The 20,795-nt window shown below is 44.1% G+C and overlaps 1 protein-coding gene across 6 annotated transcripts in view; it reads left to right on the top strand.

Moving 5' to 3' along the window:
* Positions 1-20,795, top strand: part of FSTL4 (follistatin like 4) — a 182,254-nt gene that overhangs the window by 93,016 nt on the left and 68,443 nt on the right. For all 6 annotated transcript variants that reach the window (XM_032447432.1, XM_015875595.2, XM_015875592.2 and 3 more), the window contains one exon: positions 449-569. In XM_032447432.1, the coding sequence (XP_032303323.1) occupies positions 449-569 (121 nt within the window). The remainder of the gene's footprint in view (positions 1-448; positions 570-20,795) is intronic.

Below are 20,795 nucleotides of genomic sequence, written 5' to 3'. Positions count from 1 at the left end.
AATCCTTAGCATACAGAAGAAACAAACTGTTGAGAACTGAGAAAACATATTCATTTTGAATATACCATCATCCCTTGCCTGTTCTAGTCCTAAAGGGAAAGGTAAAAGCGCTTGTGGAATGTTGTTTTTTTTTCTCTTTGCCCTTCAAACCTGGTCCCAATCTGCTGGCTTACGAAAGCGGCTGTTCTCCAAAGCCTTTGCTGCTTGGAGGCATTCAGAGGATTCTTATGCACCAGTGCCAGCAGCTGGCACCCCAAGCCGAGTTTGTGCCAAGTCAGAGCTCCAGCTTGGAGGGTTTCATGGTGCTGGAGACCAAGTTGTTACCATCCTCCGTGCCTCTCTGTGGAGGGGGATGGGGGTACATACCCGAGGGTTATTAGATGGCAAATCTGAGTGACACAGAGCCACCGTAGCTTTACATCGAGGTTGAGTGTTTTCTTTGCTGCAGGTAATGAAGAAAGAGGATCTGGAAGATGATTTATTGGATTGTACACTGGAAGACCTTCTCCGGTTTGATGATTATAACAACGATGGGCACTTAACCCTGCAAGAGCTCTACACGGCCTTCCGTAAGTCCTGATGCTTCTGCCCATCTTCAGTGTTGAAAGCAAGTGAATATCTGAGATGGCAGCACTGTCTGCCCAGATGTGGTCAGCAAAGATGTTCCCTTTTTGTATTTAATGTTGCACCAATCACTATGAAAGGCTTGTTTCTAAAGATGGCTGTGCTCCAAGGGATGGGCAAGAGCCAGGAGGTTGGTTAAAGTGTGTAGGACTCAGTGTTCTGGTAGGTTTTCTCGTACTTTGGGCTGATGGCGTCTCGTTGGTGGCTGTGGAGAGGTGTTGGGGTAGTGGCCATGTATGTAGCTATGTGGCTCTGAATACCTCTGAGGAAACAAGTCCTCTTTTCTAATGAGAAGGTTTTTCTGTTTTCTTGAAAAAAAGCAACTTTGGATAATAACATTTAATGTGCATTAAGACTAGCCCCAGTAATCATCATGCAGCTATTTGAACCACATCTATATTTAATTCAGCACAGCACATTCAAAGCAGCAGATATGCAGTAAAACATAAAACTTCATCCGTTAAGAAGGTGATAAAGTGAGTTACCCCAGCTATAAAGGTTTGACATGCAGTTATTTGGGAGCGTGTTTGGATCAACGCGTTCTCAAAGTCACAGGAACTTGCAGCTGAATTCCACAAGTCATCTGTATGAGTTCTTGGTTCAGTGAATTTTAAGCAGGCCATTGAAGATAGGACAGGTACAAAATATTAGCCAAGGAACAGAGGAAATAATCGATAACCTGCAAGAAGTATTATCGCAAAAAAAGCGTGGCATACTGAGTATTTATCAAAAGGATTTTGAATATTAAAAGAAACTAAAGTTCAGATTCTCTATTTTCAATTTCCCAGAATCCCTGCGTTTATCAAGAGCATTTATTGGCCATTGGTTTTTAATTCAGAAACAAAGCACGTTGCGTGCAGCTTTAGAAACCTTACAGGATTCTAACTTAACTTCAGTGCCTGGTTAAAGTCTGTCTTCTTTTACTTTATTTCATTGTCTGGGAACAACTTCACAACAATATGTTTATGAGCTTTGGTGCTTCATTATGAGGCAGACCCGGCCCCTAACAGTAGTTTTGTAGTACATTTTTTTTGCTTTCATTTGCTTAGAATTCAGCCAAGTTGCTTATTGCTGTGTGCCAGCAGCAGGGATGGCTGCTTTGCAAATTGAGGAACCAAACATTCGGAGTGACATCAGGAAGTCTCAATCTGATTTATACTCTCAAAACCTCTCTTAGGTTTGTGTCAGTGTGCCACACTCCGTCGTGATGTTGCAGTTTGGAAAGGTTTGAAGATGACCTTGACAAAGCAGAGAGCTTTGCAATTTGTCATTCTTGCCATACTTTTGAAATCACAATTCATTGTCTTGACTCTCATGGCCTTCCTGCAGCTTACAGAGCCACAGAATTGTACCTTCTCGCTCCATGGTTCACTCTTGCCTTTTCTTGACCCATCTTCTCCCTCTGGGGCCCACAGAGATCCAAAGGGTATCTTTGATCCCATGCCCTGCTGGTCTGCTGAGAGTGAATGAAAACTGTGTGGGTGGGTGAGAAGAAATGCAACACCTCGCCTTACTGAAGCCTGCTTTTACCATTACAACTCCTACATGCAGTGGGTGCTTCTTTTAATAATCATTTCTAATCACGATAATCAATTATGTACATATCTCAATGCAGAATATCAGATTGCGGCTGGAAATAGCAGCCCTCCTGCTGACCCTCTCTAATGTATCATCTTTAATCTGTTCATTTTTTTTTTCTGAAAGTTCTTTTATCCCTGAATACCAAGAACACAATTTTGAGAAATCTGCTTTTGTGTATGAGGATGAATGGAAAGATCTATTAGCAGAGGATTAAAGTATCACTTTCCAAATCATCCTAATCATACATACACGATGAGTAACATCTGAGACAGTTTAAATGTTCTCCTGACAGCTCTGGAAAGGACAAATTTTAGGCGTCTTCTAATTTCTTATCAGTAAGTTTTATTAGATAAGCAGGATTAGGGCCCTAATGAAAAGAAATTCATTTTTAAGATATTGAACTGAAATATTTTCACATTCTTGAAATAGAACATGTACTACTAAGTATACCTGCCTAATTTCTTATTGATATTTTCAAAAAGGATTCAATAGATGGGTAATAAATAAGAAGCTTAGCGTATATCAGTACTACAGCAGAGCATGCACCTAATTAATCAGCATGGAGATGGTGTAGGAAATTGGCAAGCACGTCACCCAGCTGAGTCGAGCTTTAAATACACTCAGATGAGTGATTTTTGGATGTAACTTCTGGAACAGCGTCTGACTGGAGGTCATTAGAATTAGGCATGTCACTTTTGGCTTTCCCGTTGTCTTCCCTAATGGGAAAGTAGCGGGTTGGCAGATGTGAAAGCCTAGCTGAGAAAATCATTGTAATCTTCTGGATCTATATTAGCATCAATGTGGACAGGTCCATTTGTAACACAAATATGTCGAAGAGAGGGAAAACATGCGTTCCATCAAAATGGCTTTATCTTGTCAACATTGTTTAGCTAATAAGAAGCTATTAACCCTATGATAAAATCCCCTTAACTTCTAGCTCCCTGCCAACTAGGGCACTCTCCTAAGCAGCACACCCTTCTGACAGCTTGCCTGTGTGTTTTGCACTATCTCAGGAAGCACAAAAAGGCCTTTTGTGAGCATCCTTCCTACCCCATGGCTGTTGTTCTGACAGCAGGGAAATGCTGCTGGCTGTGAGATGTGCTGTTATCTGAAGAACACAAACACAGTTTAAACGGAGCGCGTTTAGTGCAGGAATGAGTGCAGAAGAGACTGCGAGGTCAGTGTGCTCTTTTCACCCTAAACGTGCTGGTGTTGGCCCTGACAGTGCTGTTGTGCCCTTTGTAAGAAGCTTGTGCTGTTCTCCTGTTTTGCTTTAATTCACATTTCCCCTGTGTTTAACTGCCCTTAATGCTTAGTGAACAACGTACTGTGGGTGAATTTGGGCAAATAAAGGCATTAGGAGACAGGGCTAGGCATGGCTATTGGATAAATCGGTGCCAGTGCAGCGGAGCAACAGTGGGTTGGGCTCCAGTCTTCCTTCAGAGGTCTTAAAACTCATGCAGCTCCGTTTTCCATCAGGCTGTAAGTAAATCGCATGGGGCTGTTCTTCCCTGACTCCTCCAGGCGTCCTCCTGAGCCCCATCTGCAGAGCAGACTATAAAGCAGATTTATTTTTGAGGGGTGATTCAGTGGAAATGACTTGAAGTTGGAGCTTTGTAGCTGTCAGCCAAGCCCTGAGGCTTCATGCCTGCCAGGACAGACAGAGATGCGCTTGGGGAGAGAAGCAGAGACTGAGCAGGGGCTGCGGGGCACGTGGGGACAGCATCTATTCTCAGGATATAAGGAAAGATAGAAATAACTTGTATTTGAGGAGAATGGACACGTGTATTTGGAAATGTCTGCAATCAATGTATTCCATGTGTGCCTGGCAGCCCAGGTATCCAGCAGTAGTTGCAGCTGTGAGCGAGTTCCAGTCCAGGTCTGTGCATTGCAGCCCTGTCCTCCCCATTGGTGTGGTACATAGGGCTGGACATGTGTTGCTGCTATCTCCCAGCCAGATTGGTCAAGCCTGGTTAATCATATCGGACAACTATATTGCGAGATAAAATGTTTTGCTTGAGGTGTTCTCTTTAGCAATGTTGTAGCATCAGTTATCTACAGGATCAAATCATAGCCCTGAAATATTGATGGTTTGCACACCGTGCTCAGCCTCTTCGGCTGCAATCTCCTTTGTATGTGATTTTTCTTTCATGTTGCTGCAGATATTGCTACGGAGTTGGAAATAATTCATTAGCTTACCAACATTGATTTGTTTCTCCTGTGAGCGATGTGATATCCAGACTTCAAACACGCCTCAGCAAGCAGAGCAGCGCGGCGGTGTTTTGGGTTGGCGGCAGTGTTTGGGGTGATGCACAGTGCTTGGGAACAAAATGAGCTTTCCTTTGCTGGCCAATGTGAGCGGCTCCAGGCTGCCTTAAAGGATCCCACGCAGCCCGTGTTGCTGAGGATAAAGGCAATTCTGGGGGGAGAGGGGGATTTCTGGAATAATGCATGTAATAGTGCATTCTTACAGCAAAAATAAGCAGAATTATAAAGCCATTTAGCTGGATTTCTGCACCTCATTGTCCAAAGTGGAAACTTCTGGCGAGGGTAGACATGGTTGGAATGATTCTGTGTTATTTGGTCAGGAATTGCTGTTCGGTTAAGGCAGAGTGTGTCCATCCTGGTGGTGCCCAAAGTGGGAATTGCTGATCTCCGGTATTTTTTCAAATACCTCTCATTTCAAAAGATGCCATCTGGAAAATGCCAACGGGCTTAATATATAGTGACTGAATAAGAGAAAATGAACTAATTACAAGTTGTTATTGGAAATCCATTCTCTACGAATAGCAAAGAAAACTCAGAGGAATACAGCGTACCGGTGGTTTTAAACTGCTCCTCGGGGTGCATCGATTTGTTAATCTTGGTTTTAAATGCAAGAGTTTGCAGTGTGGAGTTGTGCTTCGGAGGTGATGTCGTGCAAACTGTATCAAATGTCTACACACACCCTTGCAGGAGCAGAATATCTACATATTTATAAGCGCTTATGAGTGATTCGGTGGCGCATAAAACCAGGCAAATGCCATTTCTCAAGGAATGATTTGATCCATACCAGCAGTGTTCACTGAAGCAATCTCATACACACAAAATAACACCGTTCTCAGCTGCTTGCAGACACGAAATTACGTCAGTGAACAGCAAATACAAATGTTGGTGAGCTCATGAAATGACTGACAACCCTTCAGAGTGGCATCCACACCTTCAGATCCCACCGGTGGAGATCTATATGTGATGATTTGCATTTTCAATGGGCTGGGGATGTGGAACTGCAGGCTCTCCTATAGCTTTATTCGATTCCTACGAAAGCAGAACTGGTTTCTGCAATCAGACATAGACTTCCCATGCTGCTAAAAATGAAGGAAATGATGGTCAGCAAGTGCTAGAGCTGTGTTTGCCTTGTGAAATGTGCATTCATCTGAGGAGTGCTGCCGTGTGCTCTGTTCGCCCTTTCAGGCATCTCATGGCTGCTTTGCATAACTTCTCCATCTACTTGCTCTCCCTATTTTTTTTCCTCAACTGCTTCAGCAGATCCATTAATTTGAAGGCCAAAACTGTTCCTTAACATACCGTGAGGTTACCCAATGTCTCCCTCAGATGCGTTGGCTGCCACTACATCTCCTTGGTTAGTGTTGTATTTGTTTTCTGGAGTTGATGGTGCCTTTTAGGTTCAGCTCCACCACTGAAACGGCCCCATTATAGTGGTCCCCGGTGGGAACTGCTCCCTGATATCTGTCCATCAGCCGGTTCCTGCTTCATTTAGCACATGCTTCATTGATACTGCATAGCACTACAGAGCTGCAGTGCTAATTTTATAATCAAAATGCCAGAGCAGCCATCAGAAAATTACTGAGTACAGTCCGTATCCCCAGTGCAGTGATACGATTTATGTAGAGCCACAGCTGAGATGTTATTATTCCGTGTTCTTCATAGGAGAAAATCTCCTTGACAAATCCAGAATGTCCTGATAGGAACTGAAAAGAAAAGAAAAAAAAAGCAGTTGGAAATTGAACAGGATGAATTGAAAGGATGGTTCTGACCATCGTGCTTTATGCCATGCTCAGACCTTGTGCCTTCACTAGGGCATCCCAGCAGCGCTGTTGGAAGCTTGCTGCCTGCAGAAGGGATCTGTGGCTGTGATTTCCAGGAAGCAAAAAGACACGTGCTAAGTATGTGCCAGTCTGTGGCTTTTCTTTTTGGTTGACATTCTGTTCGCCATGCAAAGCTGACGACAGAAAAGCTGGCAGGTGCCCACTGATGCTGACCCAGATGAAACACCACAGCACTTTTTATCACAGCCACAAAGAACTGCTGGAGAGGCTGTGGAATCATAGAATCATTAAAGTTGGAAAAGACCTCTAAGATCATCAAGCCCAACCATCCGCCTACCACCAATACTGCCCTCTAACCAGGTCCCTTCGTACCACATCTGCCCTTCCCTTCATTGCATCCAGGGATGGGGACTCTCCCACTCCCTGGGCTGTCTGTGCTTCTCTGCTCCTTCTCAGAAGAAACTCTTTCCAATATCCAACCTGAGCCTCCCCTGGTGTATGGAGGGGGGGACAGGTGGGAGCATATAAGGGAGTGGGAATAACATTAATTCCAAAGCAAAGCACCAAAAAAAGGAGCAGGGTGAAAAGGGAGAGGAAAAATATCCTCACGCTGTGATCATAGAAGCTATAGGTAGGTGCTTTTGAAATGCGAAATTAAATGGAACATTACGGAGCTTGAAAGACACTGGTAACTTTCAAAACATGCTTTCAGGGTGTGCTTCAACACGAGCTGCATCTCACGGGGCTTTCCTGGATTTTGTGTGGTTTCATTGCAGGGCTCCGCTCTGATGGAGCTGCTGCTCAGATTGCATTCAGGCAGAGACTGGTTTTGAAGTTGCAGGATGCAAGATGCTGCCCAACCTGCCTTCCTTTGGCTGTCTCTTCTCCTGTCTGGCTCTGTGACCTGATTCTCCATGTCTTGCATGCTTCATTTGAACTGTGTAGAAAAAACAGCTTTGTGCAGTGCTCTGTCGTACCACAAGGTTATCCATCAAACCCCACTTGGCCAAAATTAAATCTGCAGTCCCAGCCTGGATTTCCTTGCTGCTGTTCACATAGGTAAGGAAAAAAGAAAAGAAAATAAGGAGAGGTGTGGTCTAGGGGGAAGCATATTAGTTTGTCCCTGGGCTGTGAGGGCCCAGGATCTATTACCAGTCATGCCGTGTATCAGCTGGACTCAGGCAGTGCCATCCCCACCCCCACGTTCCTCTTTACAACAAAAGCTGTCATCTGCATATGTTGAATATCCAGTCACACGGCTGCTGTTTGATAGCTCTCGTAGGTAGAATCCTAAAAAATTTTGTTGCACGAATGTCTCCCTTTTATATTCCACTCACCTCCCTAAGGCTATTGATCTAAGGAGCCCTTTGCCTGGGGAGAAACAAATCATTTCTGCCGTGAAATTTCGGGAGCTGTATTCTGAGCCTGTAGCAGTCTGATGAGAGAAACCGCAGCGCTACTGCTGCCTGTCCAGGCTTAATGTTGTTCTGGTTGTCTAATCTATCTCCATTAGCACGGTCCTCTTGAATACTCTTAATAAAATTGAGGGCTGGAAGGAATACTTTGGCTAATGCTCGTATGATGAAGCAGGAGAATGCTGTGCTGTGTCCCTTGCTAGAAAGCAGCTTCCCAGAAAGCTCAGGGGAGGGCTCCTCTTGAGGGCAGTCTTCTCATTTGTGGATGTTAGTCCACATGTAAAATCATCATTTCCTGCTCTTTATAACAATTAAGTTAGAAATGAGCCATCCGTGGGGCCTGATTGCCTGGAAGAAAGCAGCGTTCTAGGCTGATGGCTGCCAACTCTTCTTCCCTTTCCAACTCACACCGGGAAGTTCTGCTGCATCAGAAAGAACACATCTCATTTCTAAGGCATTCTGTAGTGATTCAGGGAAAGCTGGCATGTTCTTTAGCATGCAAGTCCTGCACAGGATGACTATCCTGGACTGTGACTCCATGCTTGGTTGGGGATGCGTGGACTTTCCCATTGGTAGATGATACGCATGCATCCCTAAATTGGGTTTATACTCCTCTGGAACAAAAAAGCAAAGCAGTTTCAGTAGTAGTGACAGTATCTGGTTGCATTTGGTCATCACTGGTATCAGAGGCTGTTGCACTTCATTATATTAAGAAATAGAGCTTTGTGCCAGAGTCTGCTGTTGCAGGAGTCTGCACCTTCTGTCTCCAGCCCCAGACATAAACCTTGATGGAGATTTATGGGCTTCAGAAGGTATAAAATGGGCATGAGTACTGAATGTGGGAGTGAGCACATCTCCACTTGTTTTGGCACTAATTGCTGTTGGTTTTATTTCACTGTAGCCGGTGCAAGTGCATTATGAACTACCAAACATACGTGTGTTTCACTCAGGTGGATTGGTTTGGAGCCTGTTGGGAAGCATAATGCATCTTCTGGCAGAGCTAATAGACTTGTTTTGCTTTTAAATGCAATTTACCAACCAGTCATCAGCTAAAATATAGCGTGTCCAGGTCTAAATTTGTTACAGAATTGTTGTTTTCCTCCTTATTTGGTTTTAAGATGTGTTTTTATGAATCCATTCGCTCCAAGTCAGGCAAGATGTGTTCGTGGAAAGGCTCCAATATGTTAATTGGTGTTTATTGAATACTTCAGTGTAATGTGATGAACAGACATTGTGGATTGTAATTAATGCATTGACATCCAGCTTCTATAGCTGAATGGAAGATGAAAGCAACTTATAATGGCCATAACACTCATTCATCTTGTGGTGATGCATGGACACCTACTGTGTCAAATAGCTTTCGGAGAGAACAGAAATGCATTTTCGTTGTCAGACACAGGGGTTTGTGGCCATGGCTGGAGCAGGCTGCTGATGTACTGCCTCTTCCAGCAAGCAGCACTTCCCTTCGGTGTTATCGAGCTCCCAGGATGCAGACAGGCACTTAGGCAATGAGAAAACAAAGTGGGCTGCTGGCATCCAGGTGAGCACTGTTGGTGCTGCTGGTATCCCCTCCTCTTTGTATGCCCCCTGCAGCTCCCAGTCTTTCCCCTTCCCCAGTTCCCTTCCTCTGTTCCCTCACAGACCCGAATTTGGTGAGAGCTGAGTGCATCAACAGGAGGGATTTGGCTCAGAAAGTAGGTTTTTTCCTTTCTTAAATGCAGTGAGAGAGTAACCCGCTTACTCCTTTGCTGCATTAGCACGGGTGGCCTCTCGAACGCAGTGCATTAAACAAATTATAAGAACTGCAAATAACATGCTTTGTATTCTGGTACACAAACAGGACTCCCACAAATAAATAAACTGATGGCAAAAAGCTGTTTTTCAGCTTTCCCTTTTCAAGCCCTGCAACTGGGCACTAATACAATTATGTCAAAAGTATGTTGAGCAGATAGAAGTAATGAACTGTTGGATTCCTTTTCTGTAAAAGCTCTTTAACAGAGGACATTGGGGAATAAAAGATTTTCCCTGTAATAGGCATCACGCATACAATAGCTTTAAAAAATAAAGAAGAGTGGCAGGCTAGCTTCCTTCTTTTGACTCATGGGAGAAGACCAGCAGCTCCAAGCACTCATTGATTAGCTTTCCCTTCGTTAAATGTGAGGCAGGGGAGGACTTGACAGGTGCAATTTCCTTTAAGGGGGGAACTCAGCGGCTTTGTGCTGTCTTGTACTGAACCATCGCTGCAGTGCTCCCGTGTGGCAGCTGAGTTGCAGATCTTGCATCAGGCTTTCAGAGAATCACTTTAGGATCCCCAAGTCCAGCCCCACCCCACCCCACCATGCTCACTGACCATGTCCCCAGGTGCCACATCTGTACGTTCTGGGACACCTCCAGGTACAGTGATGTCCCCCACTCCATGGGCAGCTGTGCCTGCACATCACTGCTCTTCTGGAGAATGCATTTTTCAACTTGCCCCTCCCCTGGTGCAGCTTAAGGCTGTTGCCTCTCATCCTGCTGCTTTGCAAGCATTCTTGTGCCCACAAAATAAAAAATGCATCAATAATTGCTAATTGACCCAGAATTTCCTGTAACAAAAGAAACTTTAGAAGAAACAATAGGGCCTGCAGCAAAGCAATTTCATTGTTTTTCTCTCAGTGTTCTGGATAATTTACCTTGAGGACTACATACAAATCTCATAGGAAAGGTTAAAATATCTGGTGAAGTAGTTGTGCTTCTTGTAGGGATTTTTGGCTTCCTGCAGTTAATGTAACAGTTGTTGTAGTCATTAGTTTTTGTGGATGACGCCCCATAGGAGTTGAGTGGAGATGCTCAACCAATGTCACGTTGGCTTCGCAAGATGTCAGATGACAACCATTTTTAGTCACTTGGAATAACAGATTTGGTTCATTTGTTTTGTGAATCTGTCACTGGTACCAAGTTTGTACATGAAATGCAAATTCTGCATACGCCAAATTGCTTTGTCACCTCCATGTTTAAGCTGGTAGGACCTCTGGCTGTCTAATTCCACTGGCACAAGCCTATAACTACTTTGTAGTGAATAAATAAACTAATGACAGCCTAAAGGGACAGAAGCACAAAAAGCAACAGAAACTGCTTTCATCTTATTCTTACCTTTTTCATCAATGCATCTATTGCATTATTTTGTTAGCAGCATTACTGCTGCCTCCAGCAGCTCAGTACAGCTCAGCAGAGCACAAACCAGGTGCAGCATCCTCGCACACCATGCTTTATTGCCATCTCCCTGCCTTTCCCTGGCCTCACCTGGCTGCCTGTCTTTCCTCAATTATATTTTTTCATGCCTGTCTCTTTCTGTTGTGGATATGGAGAACAGGGTGTTCAAATAATGGCACAAGAGGAACATGAGCAATGCCCATTAAAGGATTTCTAAGTCTCCTCCTCGCATATCTCTTGATGAATATTGACCATTAATATCTTAGAGATGTTTTGAAAACGTTCCTACTTGGAAACGATCCTGTGTCGATAGAAGATGGGCATCAGCTGTCAAGGGCTACAGCATCTCTCTACAGTTCACAGACAATGAATGTCTGGAAGGTTCTGGGGTAGTCTCTGTCTCTTGTTTCACAGATCTTTTCCTAATCAGAGTGAGAATGAAATTGCTTCACCACTGAAATAAATCCCCCATAACCATACCTGCTGCAGGACTTGTCGTGGCCTCCTCTGGTTGTGGGCAGTCTCCACTGTCCCTTCCTTGTCCAGAGCAGAAAGGAATATGCTGGTGCTTCAATAAGAAAGGCAGCAAGATTCCTATGGTGCAAGCTTTACCTAGGTGGTTCCATGTCAGCATTAGCTCCTTGTGCCACAGCAGGTGAGGATATGGAAATAACATTTCACTTCTTCTCTCATTACGGTGGGCAGGAAATAGAGAGCTGTGCACAGAAATCACATCATGTAATTTTCTTATAACTGCTTTTTTGCAGCTTCTCTTTGAATTGTGGTGTGTCCAGCACTGGCTGCAGACTGTTGGTGGTCCCATGGAAATGCCAGCTGCCAAGGAATGTGTCTTTGTGATAGTGTGTTAATTTGGGTTGGCTGTGCTGTGGGAGAGGCGTTTCTTGGCAGAGAACGAGGCACTGGGGAGAGTCGTCCTTAATGCAGGAAGAATATTCACCATTTCATATGCTCGAACAAAACTACAGTGTCAGCATCCCAATCTGGTCACATTGCAGGTTTTAGTTAAATGGAAGTGACAGGAAATTTCCTCGGATTTTACCCATCAACTTGGCTGGAGCCTGAGTTTGTAGAGCAAAGCACATCAAGCTGAGTTTGAAGAATGGCTGAAAGTAGTAAGACAGAAGTAGCTTTCCTGCTGCCTCTTCTTCATACTAATTCCTAAAGCTGTTATTACTGGGATCTTATTGCACTGCTCAACAAATCTGCTGATCCTTGTCCTTTTGTTAATATAAAAAGGAAATACAAAATGAAGGTGATTGATAAAACAGGAGGAAATTGGTGGATTCTGGAGCACAGGAGCACAGACCTGGAATCATAGAATAGAATCATAGAATTGCTCAGGTTGGAAAAGACCTTAAAGATCATCAAGTCCAACTGCAACCTAACCATACTATCCTAACAACCCTCTGCTAAATCATGGCCCTGAGCACCACATCCAACTGAGCTTTTCTTCTGCACTCTCACTCTGCTTTTGCTTTCAGTTGCGGGGTAGCTGCTGTCTGAAGGAAAGGCTTCTGTGCTGAGTTACGCTGTCATTTTTCAGAAAGACATTCCTTTTTTTTAAATACTATTTACCTTCTTTTTGCATTTTCCACCCCTCAGTGGTTCTTGGCTCTTGGCAGTTATGCTGAGAGAAACCACCTGCAGCATTGGCTTTGGGTTTAAAGATCCACAGTGTCATCCTTTGTCCTTCAGAGAAGTGCTTGTCATGCAGTCAGCACCGCAGGGCTCTCCAGGGCTCTCCCATCAGTGCTGTAGCATTGTCTGGGTGCTGCTTTTGCAGTGACAGATCCTGCAAGTGTCTGTAATAACAGGGAGTGACTTACAGAGAGGCTGAGGGAAAGTGCTGACAAGTTTTCAACCCTCTTTGGCCACCAAGAAACCATAGGACCAAGGTGCCAAAACTTGCTGTGATTGAAATGTCGTTGTTTTATTGCTGTATGTAGACGTAACTAAGTGTGACTGTAAAAGTTAGAGGCTTTTACCCTGCACCACGAGGGAAAGGTTTGCCAAAAGAATGCATCATTTCGTTGCTGTAGAAAGGTGCTGCGTTAGGCTCTTCTGTAGCTTATGGTGGCAGAAGATGAAGAAATCGGATGGAAATGATTCTTCAGCAAGAGTTTCTGAGGCAGCATTCAGCCTGTGGGCCCTGCAGCATATGGGGCAGCCTGCCTGCCTGCCTGCCACGGACTGTAATGTACCTTGTAGGAAACAATCAGCAAGGGAGTGAGGTGCTGTCTGTGCTCCAGGGCTGTGTCCTAAAATCAGTGAACCTGAATCTATCGGAGCGAACCACCTGTCAGTTCCCTTGGAGGGGATTTTTTAGAAAGCAGCAATGGTCCCTTAAATCACCAACCTTGTCATGGGAGGAAAAAGAACGGCTCTTTTCACACCGTATTGCCTGGACGGAAACGGTAAATAAGAACAACAAAAAGATGTTTTTTGTGTGCAAGTGTTCCTGCAGGAAGGCAGGGAGGGTCCCACATCTCAGTGTAGCTCTGCATCAACACAGCATCCCTGAAGAGGTCACATCTCCTTGGGCACCAATGCTGACCCAGCAGCGCTGGTGCTGACAGATCTGTGCTACCCCAGTGCTGTGGAGATGCTCCTTTGTGAGTGTAAGCAGATGCTCCGGTGTTCCTTGTTAAGTTGCTGCCTTGTTACCTTCCTTCATAATAACAGTAACAGCTTTGAGTGAGCTGTGAAGGATGCTTTGCTTTCCCTGGTAGAACATCCTGGTTAATCACAGAACAGACGCTGCTCATCTGCTTTTATTTTGTGAAAGATTTTAAAGAGTAATAGTCCAAGCAGTTCACCCAGTGCAGATTCAGCATTTCTCACTGTCACTGTTCCATACCTTTTGTCCCTGCTTTGCTTGTCATTAAGTTCAGTCAGTCCATGAGATGAGGAACGGCTGAGTTGATCCACCTTTAAGCTGTCTGTTCCCTCACAGAAGCCAAAAGAGCCTCCTCAGCTTCCTCCTGACCAAACCCAGAGAAAGTGCCACTTCATTTGTTCGCCCTCCTTATATCCAGACATCATAATGTAAGCTAATTAATCCTGATGCAGCTCACATGGCAGGATGCAGCCCTGGTTGGGATTGCTCTGTCGCTCCAAGCAGAAGGAACTTGCACGGATGCTTAACAAATTGGCTGCTCAGCTTTGTGTGGAGTACTCATTTTTCTTTCAGACTTTCTTTCTTGGAGGGATGAAAAGCTTTCAATTGGCTCCTTCTTATTGCATCTGTGGACAAGTGGAAATATATTAAGAGACTAGACAGAATTTATCTTTACTTTATTTGCATAAAAATACAGTTCAAACCAGTTTCTTTCTCCGGAGAGGTTTTCTGTATTTTAGCCCTCCTCAGGGGCAGCAGTGCAGTTACCAAACCAAGCAGAGCTGCATTAAACCAATGCATCTCATTGCATGGCAGGGGCTTTTCCCTCCATGTGTTCTGTTGGTCTCTGCTGACATGTTGGTAAAAAAATGCACACAGTGGACGTGGGAGGTGCAGGAAGTTCTGTCCTGAACTGAAATAGGAAAGCATTTGCTGTATTCCTTAATTATGTCACTTACAGGAGTACCCACCAGGAGTAGGCTTTAAATTTATGTTTCCTCTCTTGCACGCTTGCCTTTGCTCATTATCCCTTTCAAAGATGTATTTGCTTTCCTGTCTTTAATCTGTGCTGCTTACTCATTACGTAAGAAGTACGTAAATCTGCAGTTTTTAATGGGAGTTTTGATTCTTTAATTAATTTCTGTTGGTGCTTCTGTCAGACAGCAGATCTACCAGAGATCTGGCTAGAGACCAGGGAGAATAAACACACCCAGCTGTTCTAACAGGCAGACTCTGAGAATCCTGCAAGGCATTTGTGCCATTGTTACCGCTTTATGTTTACTTACTTTGTGTCTATCGGCTCTTTCAAAAGGCTCAGTTCTTCACGGCTTCATTAAGTCCTGCCATCTCCTCCCAGCCCCCTCCCATCTCTATTTAGATAGATTGGGCAGATCTTGTTAGCTTTCTCATGGTGATGATGGGGACCAAAAAGTCATTTAAACACATTTGGCAGGCCATACATCTTAATGCTATCTAGTAATAATTCAGCAGAAAAGGAAGTCTCGTGCCTGTGAGCTAAATGAAATGAATTTTGGGCTCCATGCTCCCCGCGGGCCAGGCTCCCCTTATCTCACTTCCCGTAAATGAGGTGTGCAGTTGAGCTGTGTAACCAAGATGGAGAAATGATGTTCAGGACTTGTTGCTGGGGAGCCATGGGATGCCCTTAGGAGCGCATGGGCTGCTCAGTGACTCCATGGGGATATGCTGCCTGCTTTCATGGGCTTCTTCACATGTGTTGAAAATGCAAAGTGAGCACTGCGTACCAGAACTGAACCCAAACAGCCCCACAGCTCCTGCAGAGGGATCATCCGAGGGTCAGTGCCTGCAGAGCATCCCTTGCTTGGTCCTTTGCTCTTCTCTCTCTGTGCTGGGATTCTCCTCCTGATGTGGTGAACCAAGAGCAGAGCTAAGATGTGGGGTCTCACCCTTGACCATCCAGGGGTTGAATTTGCCTTTTTAACCCTATACTTTGTTGTTTCACAGTGCTGCCTGCGTGCTGAGGTTGAATTACTAGTCCCAGGTCCTTGGCAACAGTGTGGTTCTGATCTCTTCTTCTGTGTTATTTGCTGTCAGTGCAAGAGGAAAGGTTCCATGCCAATCAAACTGGTTTTCCAATGGCTTTGACCTTTTGAGACAGAGTTCTGTTGGAAAGGGGGGGAACATCCCTCATTGTGACAGCATCCTTTCTCATCTTTCTCTGTGTCTGAAGATCTGGCACTGAGATACCTACATTAGTTTGAATCCCGAATTTCTGGCTTTTCCAAGGTTATTGATACTCAAAAGGATTGGGGGGAAAAATCACATCATTATGATGTTCTCTTCAAAACAGCTGTCCAATCCCCTCTTAAATGGCCAAGAATATCCATTGCACATGTGGCAGGAAATGTATTTGTTTATGATGTAATGTTGAGCTGGTGTCCAAATTGATCTGTTCCAGGGGGCAAAAAAAAAAAAAGCCAAAACTAACAGCAAAAGTTGCCATCATGATTGGATCAGCCACGTTACAATGAGGTTTGTTCCCAATGGAGCTAATGTGGCTGAACACTAATAGTCATCATCAGCCATTGCTTTCGTGGCGGAGATGAGCCGGTGCAGCTCAGTGTTATCTGTTGTGCAGACCCTCTGGAAGATGCTGCTGTACCCAAATCTGATTTTCCAATGAAAGAAAGTAATAAACAGGAGGCGAGCAGCCGTGAGCCGGCAGGGATGGCAGCCAGGGTGCTTCTGTGCTCAGAGAGTCTGACGCGCTGTTCATCACCGCTGCTGCAGGAACAGGAGCTGAGGTATAAACAGGGCACAGACATTTTTATTACTGCGCCATCAAACCCTGCCCAGGGAGATTTAAGGCATTATTGCTGGAAGTAGCACTTGGTGTAGTCAAGGAAGCGTGTAACCTCGGCGAGGAAATTATTGGAGCTTCTTGTTACAATGAAATTTATTTTCCCATCATTAAATAAGAAGGGAGGACGATGGTGTGGGGTGGGAGATGTGCCACTCCCAGCACACAGTGTGCTGTTCCCTGCTGTCACACAGCTTTTGTTCCAGCTGTAGACTCCTCATGCACTAATGTTGTTGCATGGGGCTGAGGCTCTTTCTGGGTTGCACTTGTTGACATGAGACACACAAAATACTGGAGTTTATGAATGCCATGGGCAGTGCAAGAAGTGAAAAAAAAAAAACATGCCAAAACCTACACACAAGAAAAACCCTGAAATTAAAATTGTTAAATAAAAGAACAGATGTGCAAGAGAAAGGATCTTGGCTCTACTCTCCTTTTGGGAACTTCATTATCAAGTTATGGGGCTTTGATATTGCTATTGATTTCACATAGAAGATACTCAGATACTACAGTGCTGCCAATCATATTAAACCTTAGGATGGATGACTGCAAAAATGTAATAAGGTGATGGTTATGGCTTACATTTCTAATGAAAACTTCCACTAATACGTAGAAATCCATAATGAAATTGCTTCTTAAATGAATTGTTATTCAGGAATTTTCTGATTAGTATAAATCCTCTGTTATGTCATTCCCCGATTATATTAGACAGGATATTATTTTATGTAAGATTGTAATTAACTAAGCTGGGATTTGGCCAAGTAGCCACGGTTTATACCTGGACTGCCAAGAGATAGATGAGACTTTTAATGTTCACAGTCAGTTGAGAGCCGCCTGAGTTTTCCATTCATCTGGAAGATGATATATTAGCTCTGCTTTCATTCCATCTGATGGACTGGGAACATTGTCACCACTCAGTAAAAACTGAAGTCAGTGGGAAAAACCTGAATCAATACCTCTGAGAGGATCCGTGGCCAACACAAGGTCAGTGTCATCGTCTGTGCTCTTCATTAATATGGGAGAGCCAACTAAGGGCTTCTTGGCTGAGCGCTGCTCTGGCTGTGAAACACCACCTACACCTCTATGATGTTTTGTCCAGGTTTAGGGGTTGCTTTTTTTCTGGTTGTAAAAGGAAAAAGGTGATGGTGAGATGTGGGGCACGTGAGCTCCTTCCGTGCACCTTTGTGTAGGCTGGGGCGGTGCTGCAACCCAGGAGGGCTGGGAGTCAGGAAGATAAAAAGATATCCAGAATCAATACTTTCTGAATTAGATTTCTTTTTTAATAGGATTAAAAATGTCTCATGAGTGACCCAGAGGAAAAATGTAGACTGGAGGCAAAGTAGAAATGATTACTGTATCTAATAACTTCCAGGTGTCCGGCGGTGTTTGCAGTGGAAGGAGAAAGCTCCAGTGCCTGAACATTGTGCATTATTAGCTTCAGTGCTGTGGTTTTATCTTTGGTTGGTTTGTTTCCTTTATCATCAGTGCAAAAGCAATTTTTGCTGGAGAACTGTGGTATTTTTAGAGAATAACTTTATAAACGTCATGATTTTTAATGGTTGTGGAACAGCAAAGAGGTGCCGCGTTTTGTAATGCAGCTGTAAGTCTTTCTAGTTGTGGACGTCACACTGAAAGGAATCGAATCATTTATACAGCAGTGTAAATGAGCACAGCGGGTAGTTGGGCCACAGTGTGGGATGGCAAGCCTGGTGTGGATCTCTGCAGAGTTTAATAGATTGGTCACGGAGTTACATTGATACCAACATCTTCTATCTCAGTGCTGCCCAATATCACAGTGTTTCATTCCATCGTTCAGCATTAAATCTGACAGGTCTGTGTCCTACCCTGTACCCAAAGTCACCAGATCTGTTGTGTACAGCAGCTCATGGCTGTCAATGGCAGAGATGTTTTATAACCTTGCAAAAGTTGGACTCACATGTTATCAATACCACCCAAAATGTTGAACTTGTCAGTGTGTATTTGCTTAGAACCCTGTGAATACAAACCTTTTGGTCTTGCGCTGTCTTTAATAAAACCAAATCCCCTTTCTCACCTGGCAGCTGTCAGCAACAGGAAACTTTACCCTTCAGATTATCGCTTATTGAATCTTCAAGAAATGGAATTGTTCATTATATGTGTCAGCTGTAGTTTACCAGAACGCTTCTGTCCCTCCAGGAAAGGGCTGATTGCTCTAATCATATAAAGCCATCTACAATTTTGGAAATCCATATGCAGCCCTACAGCACATCTATGCCTTTTCATGTTATTGTAGGAAACATATTGAGTGTGCATCACTGCCCATCATTTAGGCCCAATTTAGAAGCTGAAAACATATTTTTAATGAGAAGGATCACCGTCTCTTTATGAATGCCTTGTTTTAACCTTTGCCTTTTCTCTCCTGATGTCCATCTCTCTTAATCTAGGTTTACAATTAATGCACCCTCATCTGTATGCCAAACAACCAACCTTCCATTAATCTCAATTTGCTGGATCTGACTCTCTCTTCCACATGACTTTTGGAAGCTCACATGAAGACCATCCCCTTGATTGTGTGAGCAGGGTATGCCATCAGCAGCCAGTGCTCACAGCGTGCCCTGCTTTATTCCCAGCCCAGGCTGGATGATGCTTGTTTTCCCAGTGAGTGCAAAGACTCTCCCAACTCAGGTTAGACTCCAGACCATCAAAGAAAGCGCTGCAGTACTTAACTGGTAATATTTCAAAACAAATTACCTGATTTGCAGCGGGATTGTTAGTTCTTGCTGTGCACGGCATCAGTGGAAACTATTTCAGAGTTGAGTGATCGCATACACAGCACAATACACACCGCTTGGCTTATTATAATGCCTTGATTCAGTGGAAGATAGTATTTTGTGAGCGGCGTGTGGGTTCTTTAGCAAATATTTTATATGAAAGAGTATAACTGTGGAGCTACAGAAAAGGAAACTTAGAAGGACTCGTATATCAGGCCTGAAAATCAGATAAAGATTCAAATCTGAGCTCATTCAACACGACAAAATCCCTTTTTTTTTATTTTACTCTTTAATGATTGTGGAAAATAAATGTCGTGGCAGTAGCTGCCACAGCAAGAGAAGCCTTGTAAGAATAGAAAAGGTGGTTAGCAGGGGTCCCAGCGGGAGCATATTCTTCACAAATTGAAGAGGGATTTACGAGAACGAGGGGAAGGAGCGAAGGGAGAAGCTCTGTGCATCAATTAAAGGACTCAGCAGTCTGCCTGCGTGCATTGCTGGGGTCTGCAAAGGGAGCCAGGTAGCGCTTCGCTGTGCATTTGCAGAACACTTCTTTGCTGGGAAATGAGGATATTAGTTTGGCAGCACTTTGTTTTTGGAGGACTTTGAGCTTTTTGCTAGTGGGAAACAATGGGAAGTGTGTCGGCAGGTAGGCTGCATGTGAGCCTGTGCTTGCCAGTGTTAGCATTGCAGATAACCAGCACCAGTGGCAGTGGCTAATGAAGATGTTCCCACTCTGAGGGGACTAGCAGAATCCCAGCTCTTCTGAGATTTCATTTTCCGCATCCCAGCCTTGTTTTCCTTCCTGACCTGCTTTGGACACCAAAAATAGTTGCTGTGATGGAAGGAAAAAAATAGAGTGGTTTAAGGCTCTTTTCTGTTGAATCAGCAAACAGATTGAGGGCATTGCGTTGAGAGCTCAGCAACAGAAGCAGAAAGTGATGGGTTCCCACAGGCCAGAAGTAACACTTAGGACTCTTTATATCCAGCTGCAGCAAAATGGTCAGAGCCTCATACACGTATCTGTCTATGTGTATGGATGTGCTTTTTGAAACATTCATAATGCTAACACAGTGATCTCCCGTGTTCTTTTGAGATATTCTCTCGAAACCTTCTGCACCACTGTGGATGTGTTCATTTTTCAACTCTCCGTGTAATATGGAGTTGGTTAAAAGCGGTGCTTTAGAAGTTGCGCGGGAGAAACTGCTGCTCTGAACGGCTCTCCGGCTCTTTGGAGGCATCATCAGCTACTAAATCCAGAGCTGAAGAACTCGTAATAAAACTTCTTGTATTATTTGATGGGAATTAGTGCCTGATGTGGACTTTGAGCTCTGATGGTGAAGTCCTACGCCATATAACCCATGGCTGTTTTCTCACTCCTAATTCATTCTAGGCCGGTAGAACTGCTGTAGGACTCTGTGTATTTTTCTTATCTCATGAGAAACGTCACCATTTGGAGTAAATATTATTCTGTTTCTAATGGGCTTGAAATTCATTTCAAGTTTTCCAATTACGTATTTCATTTATTTCATGAATGTGAAATGACACTGCGGAGAGCAGAGTTGTGAGCTGCCCTGCGCCAAGCTGGAAGAGATTTCACTTCTCCACTCTGAATTTAAACACAAATTAATTAATGAAATGGAAGTCGATCGCCATAAGATGTCACGTATTTCTCTGGCTAAGAACCAGAAGCACCAGGAGAAAACAAAA

Source organism: Coturnix japonica, chromosome 13 (assembly GCF_001577835.2).
Source record: "Coturnix japonica isolate 7356 chromosome 13, Coturnix japonica 2.1, whole genome shotgun sequence".
NCBI lineage: Eukaryota > Metazoa > Chordata > Aves > Galliformes > Phasianidae > Coturnix > Coturnix japonica.
Note: the sequence above shows the minus strand (reverse complement) of the source record. Positions and strands in the feature narration are given on the sequence as shown.